Source organism: Lingula anatina, chromosome 7 (genome assembly GCF_051362555.1).
Source record: "Lingula anatina isolate TDL-2025a chromosome 7, LinAna3.0, whole genome shotgun sequence".
Taxonomy (NCBI): domain Eukaryota; kingdom Metazoa; phylum Brachiopoda; class Lingulata; order Lingulida; family Lingulidae; genus Lingula; species Lingula anatina.
The window spans coordinates 22,376,640-22,392,120 of record NC_141773.1 but is presented as its reverse complement, the minus strand read 5'-3'; the positions used below and the strand labels follow the sequence as shown (position 1 = coordinate 22,392,120).

The 15,481-nt window shown below is 38.0% G+C and overlaps 2 protein-coding genes across 4 annotated transcripts in view; both read left to right on the top strand.

Moving 5' to 3' along the window:
* The first annotated feature begins 429 nt into the window (after positions 1 to 429).
* On the top strand, positions 430 to 7,287 carry LOC106156580 (uncharacterized). 2 transcript variants are annotated; one of them, XM_013531901.2, is made up of 7 exons: positions 430 to 1,246; positions 1,568 to 2,079; positions 2,389 to 2,694; positions 2,957 to 3,058; positions 3,386 to 3,555; positions 3,750 to 3,838; positions 5,850 to 7,287. In XM_013531901.2, exons 2-7 carry the CDS (start codon positions 1,607 to 1,609, stop codon positions 6,897 to 6,899), a joined length of 2,190 nt encoding a protein of 729 aa, XP_013387355.2. In that variant the 5' UTR covers positions 430 to 1,246; positions 1,568 to 1,606; the 3' UTR covers positions 6,900 to 7,287. The 2 variants fall into 2 exon arrangements, with proteins under 2 accessions (XP_013387355.2, XP_013387353.2); XM_013531899.2 differs by having other exon boundaries at positions 3,747 to 3,838.
* A 4,862-nt stretch (positions 7,288 to 12,149) lies between these two features.
* The window catches only part of LOC106156575 (uncharacterized), a 53,421-nt gene continuing 50,089 nt past the window's right edge, over positions 12,150 to 15,481 (top strand). For both annotated transcript variants that reach the window (XM_087017061.1, XM_087017060.1), the window contains exon 1: positions 12,150 to 12,671. The gene's annotated coding sequence lies outside the window, so the exon portion shown is untranslated. The remainder of the gene's footprint in view (positions 12,672 to 15,481) is intronic.

Genomic DNA, 15,481 nt, shown 5'->3' with positions numbered 1-15,481 from the left:
TGTTTTTTGTTGACCTTTGGCCGAGGTTATGTAACCCCTGATTACATTTCGGATTCATAACAAATAAACAAATGTATACGTGAACAACCGCGTGTTCATTTAACCATGACATGGGTTACACTGACCTTTTTTTTTTGAGCGCCAAATTGCCAAAGTCAATCTCGGTAGAGCAATTTTCTGGAAATTGGTGGGTATATTGAGACACATATGAAACTCCTGTTTTTGGTGGTAACACTGTGGGCCTTGATAATCATGGATTTTATGTTCAAGTTGTAATTTAATAGAAATAGATGTTTAATTTCACGTCAAATGGGAGTAAATAGCTGATAAACTTCACAATGTAAAATGCTAAATATAAGAAGGTTGGGGGTGGGGGGGGGTGGTGGAGGTGGGGGGTTATTCGTACTTCTTTATTCGTACGTGTATAACCAATTAATCCATCATGTTTTTCTTTCTTTCTCCGATGATCCTTTTTTATTCATTTCCTTTCTTTAATTCTTTATTAATGAACAGTATATGATAAAGTCCATACCTGTTTACGAAAAGACGTTATAGGACGGGATATTCTAGAAACTATAGCATCACCAGCGACTTAACTCGTCTACGGATATCAGTAAGCGATTGAGATATGTCCTTCTGTGAAAAATAAAGTATTTAGGCGATTTTTTACCAGTTGTCTCTTGCCCATAATAAGTAGTCCTGAAGTTGCCCATTGTAAGGGCGGGGTAATGACACAGATTATAAAAAATTCCCAAACCAACCCCTGACAGTGCCTCATAATAATCACATAATAAGCTTTAAAACGTAACCTGAAACATTTCTATAGATCTACATCCTTGTTCTCTCCATTGATTGATATCACAAAATGACGTTGCATTATCGCAGGATATAGTAACAATAAGCGGGTTCATTGTTGCTTCTAGTTGACAATTTAAGTTACCTTGTTGTCTTACATCGAGGTGTGCGTGCCACCAACTGTGACGTCACAATATCACAGACGCTGTCGTTATGGAAATCGCTACCGACAAAAACAAATTTGAGAGTGAAGAATCGTGTGAGACACAAGTGAGACATGGGTGATGGACGTACAATACATGATAACAGCGCCTTGGAATGAGTGCATCCACTTTTGTTGAACCGCTCCCTCAAGCCGTCATTGACGCGATCTCATTTGACTTCTTTCTGCTGCTTTTGTATGTTACATGGTTGATTAGAGCTGTTTCCATTAAGCTCAATAATAACTCAGGTAAGCGGACATTTTTTTGCATACCATTATTTAGAAAAAACTAAGTTAGGCACTATGGAAGATCATCTCATGTATCAAGTCAAGTCTAGATCTAGATCTAAGGGTCTTGCTATTTTAAGATTTAGTTTTAACCTCGATGCAGATCAGTTAGAAATGGTGTGTGTGTGTGTGTGTGTGTGTGTGTGTGTGTGTGTGAGAGAGAGAGAGAGAGAGAGAGAGAGAGAGAGAGAGAGAGAGAGAGAGAGAGAGAAGGGTTTACTTTTAAAACAAATATACAAATAAATAGATTAACAAATAAAATACATAAACATGTAATTTCAGAAAAAAGAAACGGTTTGAAGAAATTCTAGTAACTAAAATATGTCTACTAAAGAGCACAAATCTCGCCCCGTGACAGACTCGAAAGCAGACTCTTCAGCACCTCGTGGCCGGGTTAAACCCTCGGTGCAGAGTCGTGGATATGAACAAAGGTTGGCAGAATTCAGTGAGAAGACATCAGCAAAGAAAACCGAACCGTCAACCCAGCCAGCCACGACACATCCCTGTACATGTACAGTAAACGTGGAAAATATGCTCAGAGACCAAGCTAAATTAATTGAGGAAGTGATGGCTTTGAAACACAAATTGGAGTCCTTAGAAAAGAGAGTGGAAGGTTTGAGTTCTCCCTACCCAAGTCAAGCTGTGGATTCACCACATGTGACAGAGGCAACTGCGGCGGTCGAGGCAGAAAGTGGTGAAATCCCTCCAACAGTTAAAAAGACAACTGACGATACCCTCAAAGATTATGAGGCGACGATGAAACCGAATATACAGTTCAGGCAAAGGGAAAACGTGTGAGTAATTATACTTGAACGGTGATTAAGGCTTAGACATAGTTTTGATTGTACATTGATATGCTGAAGCGTTTGCTTATTTTATTTCAATTTGTTATAATAATAATAATAATAATAATAATAATAATAATAATAATAATACAGTAAGGGAATAAAAACACTGTGGATCCATTAAGAAATATACATTAATTTATTAATGATTTCACTGGTTAGTTTTAACTAAAATAAATTGCTGACTATTAGTACTATACATGTACACTGACAGTATGTAATTTCTATCTACAACCGTCATGACCAATTTCACTCCAGCGAAGTCAGTTCTGCAGTAAAGGACACCCCAGAACTGCCCCAGCCTGCGACTCCACCCCCCGTCAGCCCACCTGCCACCCCCTGCCTTGCCTTTGGTGAAGAGTCGACCCAAGACGGTGTGAAGAAAACACCCCACGAGCCAGAAACTATCTTGGGCGGCGGGAAAGTGACCAAAGTGACGACCGATGTAGAACGCGGTACGGGAACTTCAGAGGTCGCCAAGAAAGTTAAGCCCGGAGAGACAGATGGCGCGGCAAGGCGAAGACGCCGTAAACCTCGCATATTGCGACGGCACCAGAAGATAATGTAAGGTTTGATCTAACAAGTGTCTGCCGTTTCCTCCTTTTTTTGTGTTGATTTTTCATCATCATCATCGTCAGCAGCAGCAGGAGCAGCAGCAGCAGCAGCAGCAGCAACAACAACAACAACAATAACAATAACAACAATAATAATAATAATTTTACCTTGTTGAATTCATATCTCTTCACTTTTTTTGCTTGTGCACTGAAAATGAACTAGACTCCTGCGTGTACACCGAGTAAAATACCAACTTTTTTTTATATTTTAGTGACCACGGCTCGTCAACCGACGAGGAAGCCTATGAAGTTGCCCCTAGTCGCCTGCCGTCTCCGTTTGTACCAGGAAAATCATCGAGCAAGGATCAGACTGAGTAAGACATAAAGAAGTGTCAATTAAAAAAAAAAACTTTTAGCTATGAAAACTGATATTTTAATCAAATGTAGGTGAAGCTCGTCACAGGATAATCTCTCCATCTTCTTTAACCATAGGTTGCTGACAACATGAGATTGTTTTATGTGAGTAAGAGGTGGGAAGAATTGATTTATTTTGGTTTGATTTTTAATATTGCTACCTCACATACCAATAGTATATGTAGTATAGTTAAAATTATTTCAGCTAAAAGCTGTACGTATGCGTCTATGAAAAGAAAATAAATATGACTGTCTAATGTTTTGGAAAATTCTTTCACAATTTCCAGCGTTACGGGGCAAGAGTCAGAGTACTTCATCAGCCGTCCAACGTTACCGTTGTCAGTTGATCACAAAACAGGCGAGAGAGATTCGCATCCCGCGACGGTAAGAGAAAAGCCAACAGCGCCGCCTGTCGTGCGTCAGCGTGAAGAGATAAAACGAAAACAGGAATTTGAAGGTGATGTTTGGTCGCATGCAATCACTGTTCTTTTTTTATTGAAATAAACTTTACACGCTCGTGTTAGATAAGAAACAAATCAATTGGCGAAAGAAATACGACATACAAATCATTGGTAGTTTCTTTTTACTCTCCATTTTTATGAAACTTCTTTATGAAATTTCGAACTTTGCAAATGTATAACATTTCAGCAGAGAAGAAGACAGAGAAATTTCTTAGTTCAGAGAAGACTCCAGAAATTTTGCCCCGCCATGATCGCAAGGATACCGCAAGAGACAAACAGGTACTATATACAGACTTGACATTTAATATGGAATATTTCAGTTTTAAAGGTATACCTAGGTAAAAATGCGTTCTTTATTGAAAAAACTCAGATCTCATTTAAGATATCTGACAGGAGAAGTGTGAAAACAGGTGTGTCTCTACCAATTAACTGATTACCAAGTCTGATGCATTGCTGCATTGTGTAATATGCAGTGATTTAATTGGGTAGTGCTCCTTTGGGCTGGCCAAAGCTTGGCTTTGGCGAGGCATGGTTCTGTCAAAAATGTATCCATATGTCGGCAACCATTGCATAGAAGAATTTAAAATTTTGCATGCAAGCGGTCTGTTTTGCAGTGCGTAAAATGAGTTAAGCATTGTTTATCAAAATCGTTAAGCTGTGCCAGAATGGCGCGAAAAAGACAGACATTGCCAGACAGATTATTGCCCCAAACGGAACTGTCCGCACAGTTTCATAGAGTAATGCCCAGGGTTATGTACCCACACAGACAACACGTCCAATGTATCGATATCTTACCACCAGGATACAGGACTCAATGTCCTTCAGGAAATGCTGCTACAATTAAACCAAAACCACCTAGTCCGTTTTAAATGAGGGGCAAATTGTCACCAAACCGCGTTTTTCAAGGCGCTAAGCGAAGACCAAAATGGTCTCAGCAGGTTAGGATATTAGGCGACCTCTGAGGAAGCCACTGTAAACAGCAAAACAGCGTAGTCTGTTTCTCTAATGAATTGGGGACCATGACCGTATCTGGGTAGAACACTGAAATCGCGTTGTTTTCTTTATTGAGGTCAGATTTCACCTGTACCGCTAAATTGGTCAAAAAAGAGTTTACAGACATCCTGAAGAGGCCTACGACAAGGTGTGTGCCGCTTCTGAAGTGACTAGGGCCATTGACAGCGTCAATATTTGAAGTTGATACCACATTGGTGCCAAAACACCAATGGAAGTCATCGATGAAAACCTGAACCAGATCAAATAAAGGAATAATCTGGGAACCACTTGACTATCATTTGATAGGGGGCACCTTAGGAACAGTTTTAGGTTGCAGGATCAGATTGCTGGTTCACACAGAGAGCTTTTTATAGCAGATAACTTACAGAACCAAATGAATAAGCAGCTACCTTGGTCATCAAAATCGCCATATTTGAACCACTTTGACAATATGTGGTTCGGTCAATAGTCGCCGAATCAACGGCCTGCATGTCCTACAACAAAACTGAACCAAATTGGACAAGTTTTAACCGTTGACTGGAATTTTATTCCAGATTAAATTCTAAAAAACTATCGCAAGAAATGCCTTGCCTCTTGAAAGCTCTGGTAGCAGGAAGATAAGGTCAGGCATAGCAGCAACTGTTACTGTGACTAGACACTGACATGAGGGTCCTTTGTGTGTCGTTGAACTCTTTTAAAGACGATAGTTTGGAAGATATGGAGATCCAAAATATCGCTTTCAATGGTTGTCGCATGACTTAAAATTGGCAATGCATTTTTGTTTGCTTCACTGGCGAAGTCAATTAAAGAACTGATGTCGCAATGACATAGAACATTTTATCAAAAGTTATTAAAACACGATTTTAATCCTTATTTTTATTTATCAGTCTGCAAAATAGGAAAAAAACTAATGAATAATGATTTAGAAAAAATATTCCATATTAAATGTCAAGTCTGTATATATGTACATGTATACCTATGCCATATTATCTCAATAATAATAATAATAATAATAATAATAAGCTATTAAAAGAAATCGTGCTTTACATGTCTGTCAGAGCTGTGTGCAATGTAAATGTGATATATGTTACAATAAGTTTTCAGAAGACAATGTTGATGACTAAAATCTAAATAATAAAACCGTGGTAACGTATTCAAAAGCCACTGTAAAAGATACTTTGTTTCTGATGTAAATTGCCACAGGTTTGTTAAAATATCGTCGAAATAAGAATGCTGTTTGATTAAGATGTTCCATATTCCAATGTCTATTTTTTAATGTCTATTTTTTATGTTAAAGCGTTTGAAATCCACGGATGCGCAGAGTCGCATGCCATCTGAAAAACGAGCCGATCTCCCGGACGCCTTCATACGCTGTCATCCTGGGCCGCCCGACCTCAGTGTTGAGGAACTGATCCAGGATTGGGGTTATGACATGACAGAAAAACCAACAGACCTTTCGGAGACTTACTGCGACAACAAAGTTCTGAACGTGTGGCACAGGCTGACGCAGGCACCAGGCCACGGCTACCAAACCCCTCTTATACAGAGGGAAAGATACCTGGACGCTTTCTGGGACCGGTTTTTCACCATCTATGAATCGGAGGGAATGGCGGATGATTTGTACATGAAGCAACTTTGGGAGTACAGAGAAAAAACTCGCCAGCGAGATATTTTGTTGAACATATTCAAAACGACCATGACACAGTTCAGCGCTCTCGGTCAGTTGGCTCACATGAGAGTGAAGAAGGTAAGGGAGAAAGGGAGCACGCTGGTTGGTAAGACAGCCACCAAGAAATGGCAGATCGGGGCCAAGCGTGCTCGTGACGCGGCCTTGCGTCAACTGGCGGACATTTGGGACGAGACGGACACTATCGAACCGCCGCCCGTAAGGCGTGTCGCGTCAAGCTCGGGTTCCAGCTACTACTCAGACCACAGCTATAACGACTCGGATTGGTCGGACGAGGACGGTTACTCAGCTCGGTATCGGTGTGATGAGGAGGTCGCTGGGAGGCCGCTTGCTGCTCCACAGCCACGCCAACCAGCGCTGAGCAAGTCCAAGTTCTGCAACTTCGTGGACCTTCTCGAAGTGCAGTACGCTCTGGAGGAAGGCGTGGATCCGTTCTCCGCCTTTTCGGATATCAGGCTGGTGAAGAAATGCGAACAAGCAATCAACCGCGGACTGACAACGTCGAGCACTTCCCTCGTCAACATCTGTTCCACGCCCTCCCGAACTGACAGTGAAGCTAAGAATCATAACAAGAAGCACGGCAAGAAGACAAAACCCAAAGATGCATTGATGCTATACAACAATATTATGAAGCACTTACATATTACACATACACTTTAAAAGACACACACATGATACATCTAAACAAGTAAGAACTCTTCACTCACGGATAAAATGATATATAATGCGACAGTTTCTAATGAATCGTAACAAATGTGACTCTATACCCAATTTCTTCCATACAATGTTAAACTTAATGCTGTTGAACCGTTGAAAAGATCAGGTGTTATAAAATCATATTTCAGAGAGGCTGAACGCTTAAAAAACAAAAGGAAATCTGTCCTCGTAACCTCTGATCTTTAGTGTGGACTTTTAGTTAAATATGTCCCTCACATTCTACATTTGATATGGAGCATGTATCACTAATTTTTATCGACACTGTGTACTACTGTATTTAAGAAAGTGTCTGAAGAATGATAACCAATAAAAAAGCAGTGGAATAATTTAACGTTTCTTGAGCCGTGTCGTATGAAAGTAAAAAGAAAAGTTCAGGAAAATTCAAAGTCGAGGAGTGTGGAGGATGTCTGTCACTTATGAATTTATCAACGAGGGGGTTCGTAAAGAACACATAAATAATGCGTATCAACTATAGGTACAAAACTAGCATTAATAACCTTAAAATTATTTAAAATAAATGTTAAAAATAGATAAAATGGATGAATTTTCTATCCCTCCGCTAGCATTCTCGAGATTGTGGCATTTGATATTTGGCGCACCAAACGCAATCTTACCGACCGTAACCCTCTCCATACAGAGAAGTGACATTTGATACTTATGCCTCAATAGGAATCTGCTCTTACTTTGTTTCTTTCCTAAATTTGTTTATCTTCACTTTTCTTAAACAATAATTCAAGTATAAAAACACTATGCGTTTTTGAAGTCTTGCAGATATTTCTGACCCTTCCTTCTCCTTTCCTTAACTCGAACGGGGCACGGTATTTCTATATAAATAAATATGCCTAGAGTCAATATTATCAACATGCTTTATAGACGTACCTATAATGCCAGTCAATTGTTATCCGAAATTTAAACGGGGCCTTTTTTTGCATATAGAACACATGCACATAAATCCAGCAAGCAGGCTAGCACCATTGGCAGGCAGAGAGAGAGATAGAGAGAGAGAGAGAGAGAGAGAGTAACTGGTCTAACGGTCTGGTGCTCTATCTGTTCCGCTCAGGTCAAGTACATTTGTAAAACCTAAACGCGGTGACGGTATCAGGACGACGAGGCCATGAATTGTTTGACATCCCCCCTGATTCTGACGTCACTGTTCGTCCCACTTTTGTTCACTTTTTTTCTTGATCACAACCCCGTTCACTAGGCAGATGAATGTTTTTGTGACTCATTTGATCGAAGTCAACATCTTATTCTATCACTCTTTTTCTCCTTTTTCATTAATAAAAGAGGGGAAAGAGACAGTCATTCGCGACTTATACCACTTCATATAACACCATAGAAACTTTCCCTACTTTTATGATAACACGTAAACTAGTCATATGAAACACTTTTATCTTTCATTTGGTATGTTTAATTTTTGCAAATATTTATGAAACTGCCGCATACTTAATAGAAAGGGAACGAGAAAACCCCACCTTACCCCCACCCCGTCTCGCCACATCGCCAGAAGAATCACGATAAAAAATAATGGGTTGCATATATATATATATCAAGTATCTCTGTAATGACTCTTACAGAGAAATACATTTCAGTTCGCCTAAGGACTTAGTTCATTGATTCAGTTTACACCCAGCTATAGGATTTCAGGCCTTTGTGGCGAACACAAAGCTCCAAGCAAAGGCAGCCAGGTATTTTTTAGCTCCTCCCAACTACCCTTTCAGTGGCGGGCGGCGAGTCCGGGTGAAGGGCTATTGTATTGCTATTTACATATTGTACGCGTGTTGACATACTCTGTGACAAATGAAAGGTGAACATTCCTCTGTTGTAGTTATAAAGGAAAAGTAGGAGAGGAGAGTTCTGAATGAAAAGCGTGGAAATTTTGTCGTCTTAAAAGTTTATTGGGGGGTGGGGGGGGGTGGGGGGTGGAGGGGATCACTACATGAGAAATGATTTCCACCGATAAATAAGCCAAATTAAGGTCATTTTCACAGCTGGCAGTGTTTGCGCTCGTCTAAAAAATCTATCTGTGGCATCGTGACCCGAAAAGACAAAAAAGGGGTCCTAGTTATTCTTACCAAAAATTACGGCCATTTTCACTAGGAGCGGTGCAATGCTCTAAACCACACTACATGTAGTTTGACTGCCCTTTAGCAGGAACATGTAATTTCGTTAAGGGGGTTTAACTCCCTTTCACAATTACAAATGTACCAATTAAATTCCATCCGGTTAACTGGCCGTGTCGAGCTTGGAAGGGGGGGGGGGGGCAGGCTCCGGTAAGGTGACTACTAGTATATTGGTTACACTAGTTAATAGCCAGACAGTTAAGTTGTCAATCTTTCAAACTGGAGAGGCACAAAAAAATGAACCGCTCTACGTGAAAGGGGCCAGAGGCCGAAGTCGGTGCTTAGTTCGGTTCATTGCTTTGGTTCAGTCTCAGACCCAGCTGTAGAAATTCAACCTCAGCTTAAAGCAAAGGAAACCAGATATTTTTTCAGGTCCTCCCAATTACCCATTCAATTGCAGGGATATATGGGCCCAAGGGTATTGATATATTATATATGTATACCATTTTAACATTGTATTAGTATTTACTCATTTTGATGCCACTGAAAGAATAACATTCCTCTGATATAATTCGTCATAGTAAGTAGGAGCGAAGAGCTCTGAATGGAAAGTGATGAGAATATTGTCCTCTAAAAATGATAATAAAATATATAATAAGCAGGTTATAGGCGACAAAGTCTGAGGCCAGAAATCTATAGGCCTACCGGTGTATCGGCCCTAGTGATCATTGTAGTGTGTTATGCAGTGTTACACGCTCCATGTCCCGAATCGGATTCAAAAGTCATTTCTTACATGGCATATCATAAAGGAATCCCATACCATTATTTAACCTCCGTCTGAATGGAGTCATGACCCAATTGTGCTTCATAAGTAACCAACGTAGCTATGAATACTGCGTCTGTCAAAAATTCTTATCTTATTGCATTATGAATACTAGCACGATTTAATGTGCCTTCACCGTGTAATTTGGCATAGAAAGGTAAACAGGAGTTTGGCTGCGATGAACACATGTGATCTTTAAATCTTTGCTACGATTTTTCAGAAGCTTTGCGGTACTTTTTAAACACCGTCTTGTTGACAAACAACACCATGAATCACTCCAATATGATGTTATGCCCTTATTTGCCAAAAATCTCTTAAAATTTTAACGTGACCTTCAGAAGAAATATATAAATAAATGAACTAAAAATAAAAAAGCACAGAATAGAGAGTGATAAAGCGGTATCTGCTGGGAGAGAAAAATGAAACAAAAATCAATAGATTGCAGTGATAGTTTCATTCAGTCTTTCTTCTCTTTTTATTTCTCATAAAAAATAGACGCTTTTCCCCATTGTTGATTTACATTCGTCTTTCTTTATTCAGCTTAGGGTGTTTAATTATGGTATATATATGCGGTTTTAGATCCCACAACAATGTAACCTAAAATAGGAAAACGACAATGATGTAACAATTCGTTATTTTCATGTTTTTTTTTGGTTTAAAATTCTTTCCAGTGATTGGTGCTATGGTTGGCAGTTATTAAACCTACTGTGTGAACCCATACAATTTTTAGCATTGAAACAAAATCATCATTATTGTCACTGTTATTTTTTTATTTTTCTCATTATGGTTTATATATACTGTATAATCTTTATTCATCAAATGATTAATTTGAATGTCCAAGTATATTTGCATTCAACGGACGCCCCAGAATTCGACAAATACTAGAAAATAATAAAATGACCCTAATATTCAATCCCTTGTGGGTTTTTTCCTTGTTGGTTAGTATCCTACACGCATTTAACTGCGCTGGCAGTATTAATACTTTGCCTGCCCATGCCCTGACCTTAAACGCGCCCCTGTAGTATTTACATTGGTCATTCATGCATCTCAGCTTTCCAAACCCATAGTCTGAGAACACTAAAGGAAAGTAAAAGGACCGTTTGTTATACAGATTGTACACCTTTACTTACTGGGCGTTTCCTCGTTCTTCTTTGATGGGGATTTGGTTACAATTTTTTTTGCTATTTTGCTTATACTTCTCATGGGATAATATCATATTTCTTTCTGAAGAAATGTTTGTCGTAAGTTAATACATGTGGGTACATCGTAACTGTGTGGTACTCTTATATTTTACATACAATTTCAAACAAATGTATGGAATGCAGTGTGTTTTGTTAGCTCTTTTTACGCGCTTATAAAATTAATGCACTTGCATGACTTAATCATCAGCCTGAGGAAAGAATCAACGTGCATGAAAGACGCACAATGTATCTATCCTCTATCATAATCGCTCTGTCTTTTTATTTCCTCTTTTTTCATCAATAGGAGCCAGATGAAAAGGTCTGCGTTTCTAAATAAAAGACAGGAGTTAGGGCGCTAGTGCCATGGTATTCTTTCGCTTCTTCCAAGAAAACAACATAGTCTGATTGTCCTGTGACCTTCCAGTATAATAAGCCGTCCCGAAATGAAATGGCATCTCTATAATGCAAGCAGCATTCTGTCAATGGCGCAAAGTGCATATACACATACAAAGCATTGTAGTTTTTTGAAAAAGATGTCCCCATATGAGAGCGTCTAGGTGCCTAAAGGCGAAAAAAATCTCTCAGCTGTGTTCCCCTTAAAGAGTGTTTCACCTACTGTAACCCAGAGCCCAGACACGCCAAGTAAAGAAAAAGTTAGACTATTACAGTCTCTCTCTCTCTCTCTGTGTTGGGGGGGAGGCGAAGGAAACAGCATTTTCATGAATTTTTATCATGGGCATTAGTGACCAAGGTCCAGGTATCAATACATATTAGAATAGGTTTGCCTGCGAATGTGTACGGAAACAGAGGTATATCTAAGTATGCTAAAAAAACTACCCATATACAAGCGAGCTGGGGATAAGTTTGTGAATTTTTTACAGTCTGAATTAAATCAAAATAACATAACACGGCGTCAGTTTCTTTCACAACCAAAAATGTCAATATACATGTACATGTAGATAAAAAGTCGTCGAGACCTACAGAGGTAGCCAAATAAAATATCCTTGGTTACTATCCTTCCTTCCCAGTCCGTACAATTCAAATATACAGGTAGAAAAAAAAACACCTTACTTATCGGATAAACGAGGTCAACACGGTTTTCGGTTGAGCAGCTTACAACAATTGATCCGTACACAATCATCAGAGTTCTAGGCAGGTGACAGCGATCGACCGCATGGTAGCAGACTATTTTGTTAAAAGTAGACGCTAAAACACGAGGCAGGATACCGTGGACGCTGTATTTAGCTTCGTGTTGTACCATAGCGTGATTAAGAATATGTTTAAAAATTATTGCAAGCCACAGTGAATGACAAGAGAGAAATTGGTGTTTTGGCGCAAACTTAACTGACGAGTAGTGAAGAAGGAGACATCCGTGTACCACAAAATTTCATTCAATGACTGGGGAACATATACATATATAAAATAAACCATTGATGACCACCAAGTTTTAATAAGGTTTCACGAGAAAAACGACCTATTTGGTGTAGTATAAAGAAGTGAAGGCGTACCTCCACAACAAGTGAGAGCGGCACAATATGGCGGCAATGGGCACATAGTTACAGGGAGTTTTTATAAACTTATAAACTGGATCTAATATTAAATTCGATGAGGAGGATTACAAGAACTAGAAACAACACGAAATAAAAAGGTAAGTGCAAAAATCAAGACACTGAATGCCCTACGTTTACTTGTAATTGTTTTAATCTTCGTCAAAATGAAAGCATGCTGAAAAGACGGCAGGCAATAGAGGGTGTGGTTTCAAAAGGAAGTAAGGAAGGTAAGATATATCGGACAAAAGAGGATTTGGGATAGTGGAAGAGGTTGGATGGTTAACTTAAGTGGAATTAGGCATGTCGAGGACTGGTCTACCAGGATATTATGAGAGACAGAGAGAGCGAGAGAGAGAGAGAGAGAGAGAGAGAGAGAGAGAAATGACCTTGTAGATGTTTTAAACACCCTTTATTGGATATACCACTAAACAATCCCATGCAGACCAATGCAATGTAATGGCAGAGGACCAAAACACATTTGAACGTAGATACAATGTTATCTTAACAATAACAAAACATGTTAGATACTGTTCCGTGGCCCAAGGCACTATTCATAAATTATTGATTATGCTATCTCATCTCCATTTTAAAATAGGGATTAGAGACAATATTGAATCTAAATGTCTTTCTTCATTTTGAACCCCGGATTACGAGTGATACGAACGTAAATTACATTCTCTGTCAAATTCTTTAATTCTCTCGTAATAAATTGGCATTCTTACCCTGTATCGATTAAAATAAGATTTAGGCTGAAAAAGTAATTAATCAGTGGATAGTCCCCATTTAATCACAGCATCTTACTTATTATTGCAATTGTTGGGTGGGATCTTGGCTGGAAACAAGTAAACTAAACTTTATTTTAGATACAAATAGTGTTTTATACGTTTTTTTGTGTAAACAATGAACCTCCCACAAATGAGACGGCGGGCACATGTATACAGTACATGTATATACCTTGTAGGTAAAAAAGGAACAATTTACGTATAAAGCAAGACTTTTAATTTAGATTTAAAATAAAAACAAAGTCTTATGTTTTTAATTTTTTTTGTTCCCAATGACTCTTAAAATGTTATTAAAAAAAAGAAAAAAAAAGAAAGAAAAGAAAGAATAAGAAATAAAGAAATGGTTAAAATTGCCCTTTTCCGTATAATGCAAGATTTTCCGGTTTAGGTTTTAATTAGAAATGATTTTTTAAACTTAATTTTGTTCCCAACGAACAAGGAATACAGATATGTCAGAAATCTCTCTTAAATTTGATACATTTCTTTAATTTTTTAAAGTAGAAAAATGAAGGCAATGTTAAAATTGCCTTTTTCCACTGAATACAAGTGATATGAAATAGCAAGAAAGGTAAATGAAATAACAACAACTGCATTTAAATTACATGATTATTTATATCTATCTGATTACGATTTATTACATTAAAAAAGAAAACAGCGACACTAGTACATCATACACATTCTACAAACAATACCATTCTGCCAAAGTCCTAACGGTACTAAAACTATACTAACAGTACTTAAACTGTATACCAGGACTAAAACTGCACTATCAGTACTACTATTGTTCTAACAGTACCAAACACTGTACCACAGTACTAAACAATGTATAACAGTACTAAAAATATACTGACAGTACTAACATTGTACTTACAGTACTAAACATTGTATTAACAGTACTACACACTGTACTAATAGTACTTAACACTGTAGTCATACCGGTAGTACTAAACACTGTACCACAGTACTAAACACTGTACCACAGTACTAAACACTGTATGACAGTACTAAAATTGTACTTACAGTACTAAACATTGTATTAACAGTACTTAACACTGTACTAACAGTACTTAACACTGTAGTCATACCGGTAGTACTAAATACTGTACCACAGTACTAAACACTGTATGACAGTACTAAAATTGTACTTACAGTACTAAACATTGTATTAACAGTACTTAACACTGTACTAACAGTACTTAACACTGTAGTCATACCGGTAGTACTAAACACTGTACCACAGTACTAAACACTGTATGACAGTACTAAAATTGTACTTACAGTACTAAACATTGTATTAACAGTACTACACACTGTACTAACAGTACTTGACACTGTATTCATAGTACTAAACACTGTACCACATTACTAAACACTGTATAACAGTACTTAAATTGTACTTACAGTACTAAACATTGTATTAACAGTACTTAACACTGTACTAACAGTGCTTAACACTGTAGTCATAGTACTAAACACTGTACCACATTACTAAACACAGTATAACAGTACTAAAATTGAACTAACTGTACTAAATACTGTAGCACAGTACTAAACAGTGCACTAACAGTACTCATCACTGTAACACAGTATTAAATACTGCTATAATAGTACCAATCACTGTACCAACAGTACTAAAAACTGTGCTCACGAACTACTGCTCCTATTAACAAAAGGCATGGAAAAAATAATCAAAATAAACCCTTAACATCATAGCTATCCATGAATAAAAATCAGTCTTAAAATCCTTTTAGATTGATATCATGCATGTTTTTATCGCCCCTATGGAAGGGATCAGTGTATAGGTAATATACATATGTAAAATAATTATAAAATATATGACATATTTCTTTGATTTTCATAAAATTACCCCCCTCTATGTTTTATCTAATACAAAACGTTTTATGAAAAGTGCCACGTGTTGACGCTTTTTCACCCCATATTGTCCCAGTACTAGTGCCATTTTATGGGGCTCAGACATTTTTAGTAAAGCATTTGCTTGTATATTAAAATTTGGATATGCATGCAGTACTGTGCAATCTTATATTTTAAATAATATTTTAATCTTTGGCTTATGTAAACACATTTTTGCGGACAAAATTCCTACGGCAATCAAGCTGTCTGCTTAG

Excerpts from the sequence above, each read along its gene's own strand:
- LOC106156580 (XM_013531899.2), top strand. The coding sequence starts at position 1,607 with ATGTCTACTAAAGAGCACAAATCTCGCCCCGTGACAGACTCGAAAGCA. Across the intron at positions 3,059-3,385 it reads TCGAGCAAGGATCAGACTGA|CGTTACGGGGCAAGAGTCAG; the intron begins GTAAGACATAAA and ends CACAATTTCCAG. Across the intron at positions 3,839-5,849 it reads ATACCGCAAGAGACAAACAG|CGTTTGAAATCCACGGATGC; the intron begins GTACTATATACA and ends TTTATGTTAAAG.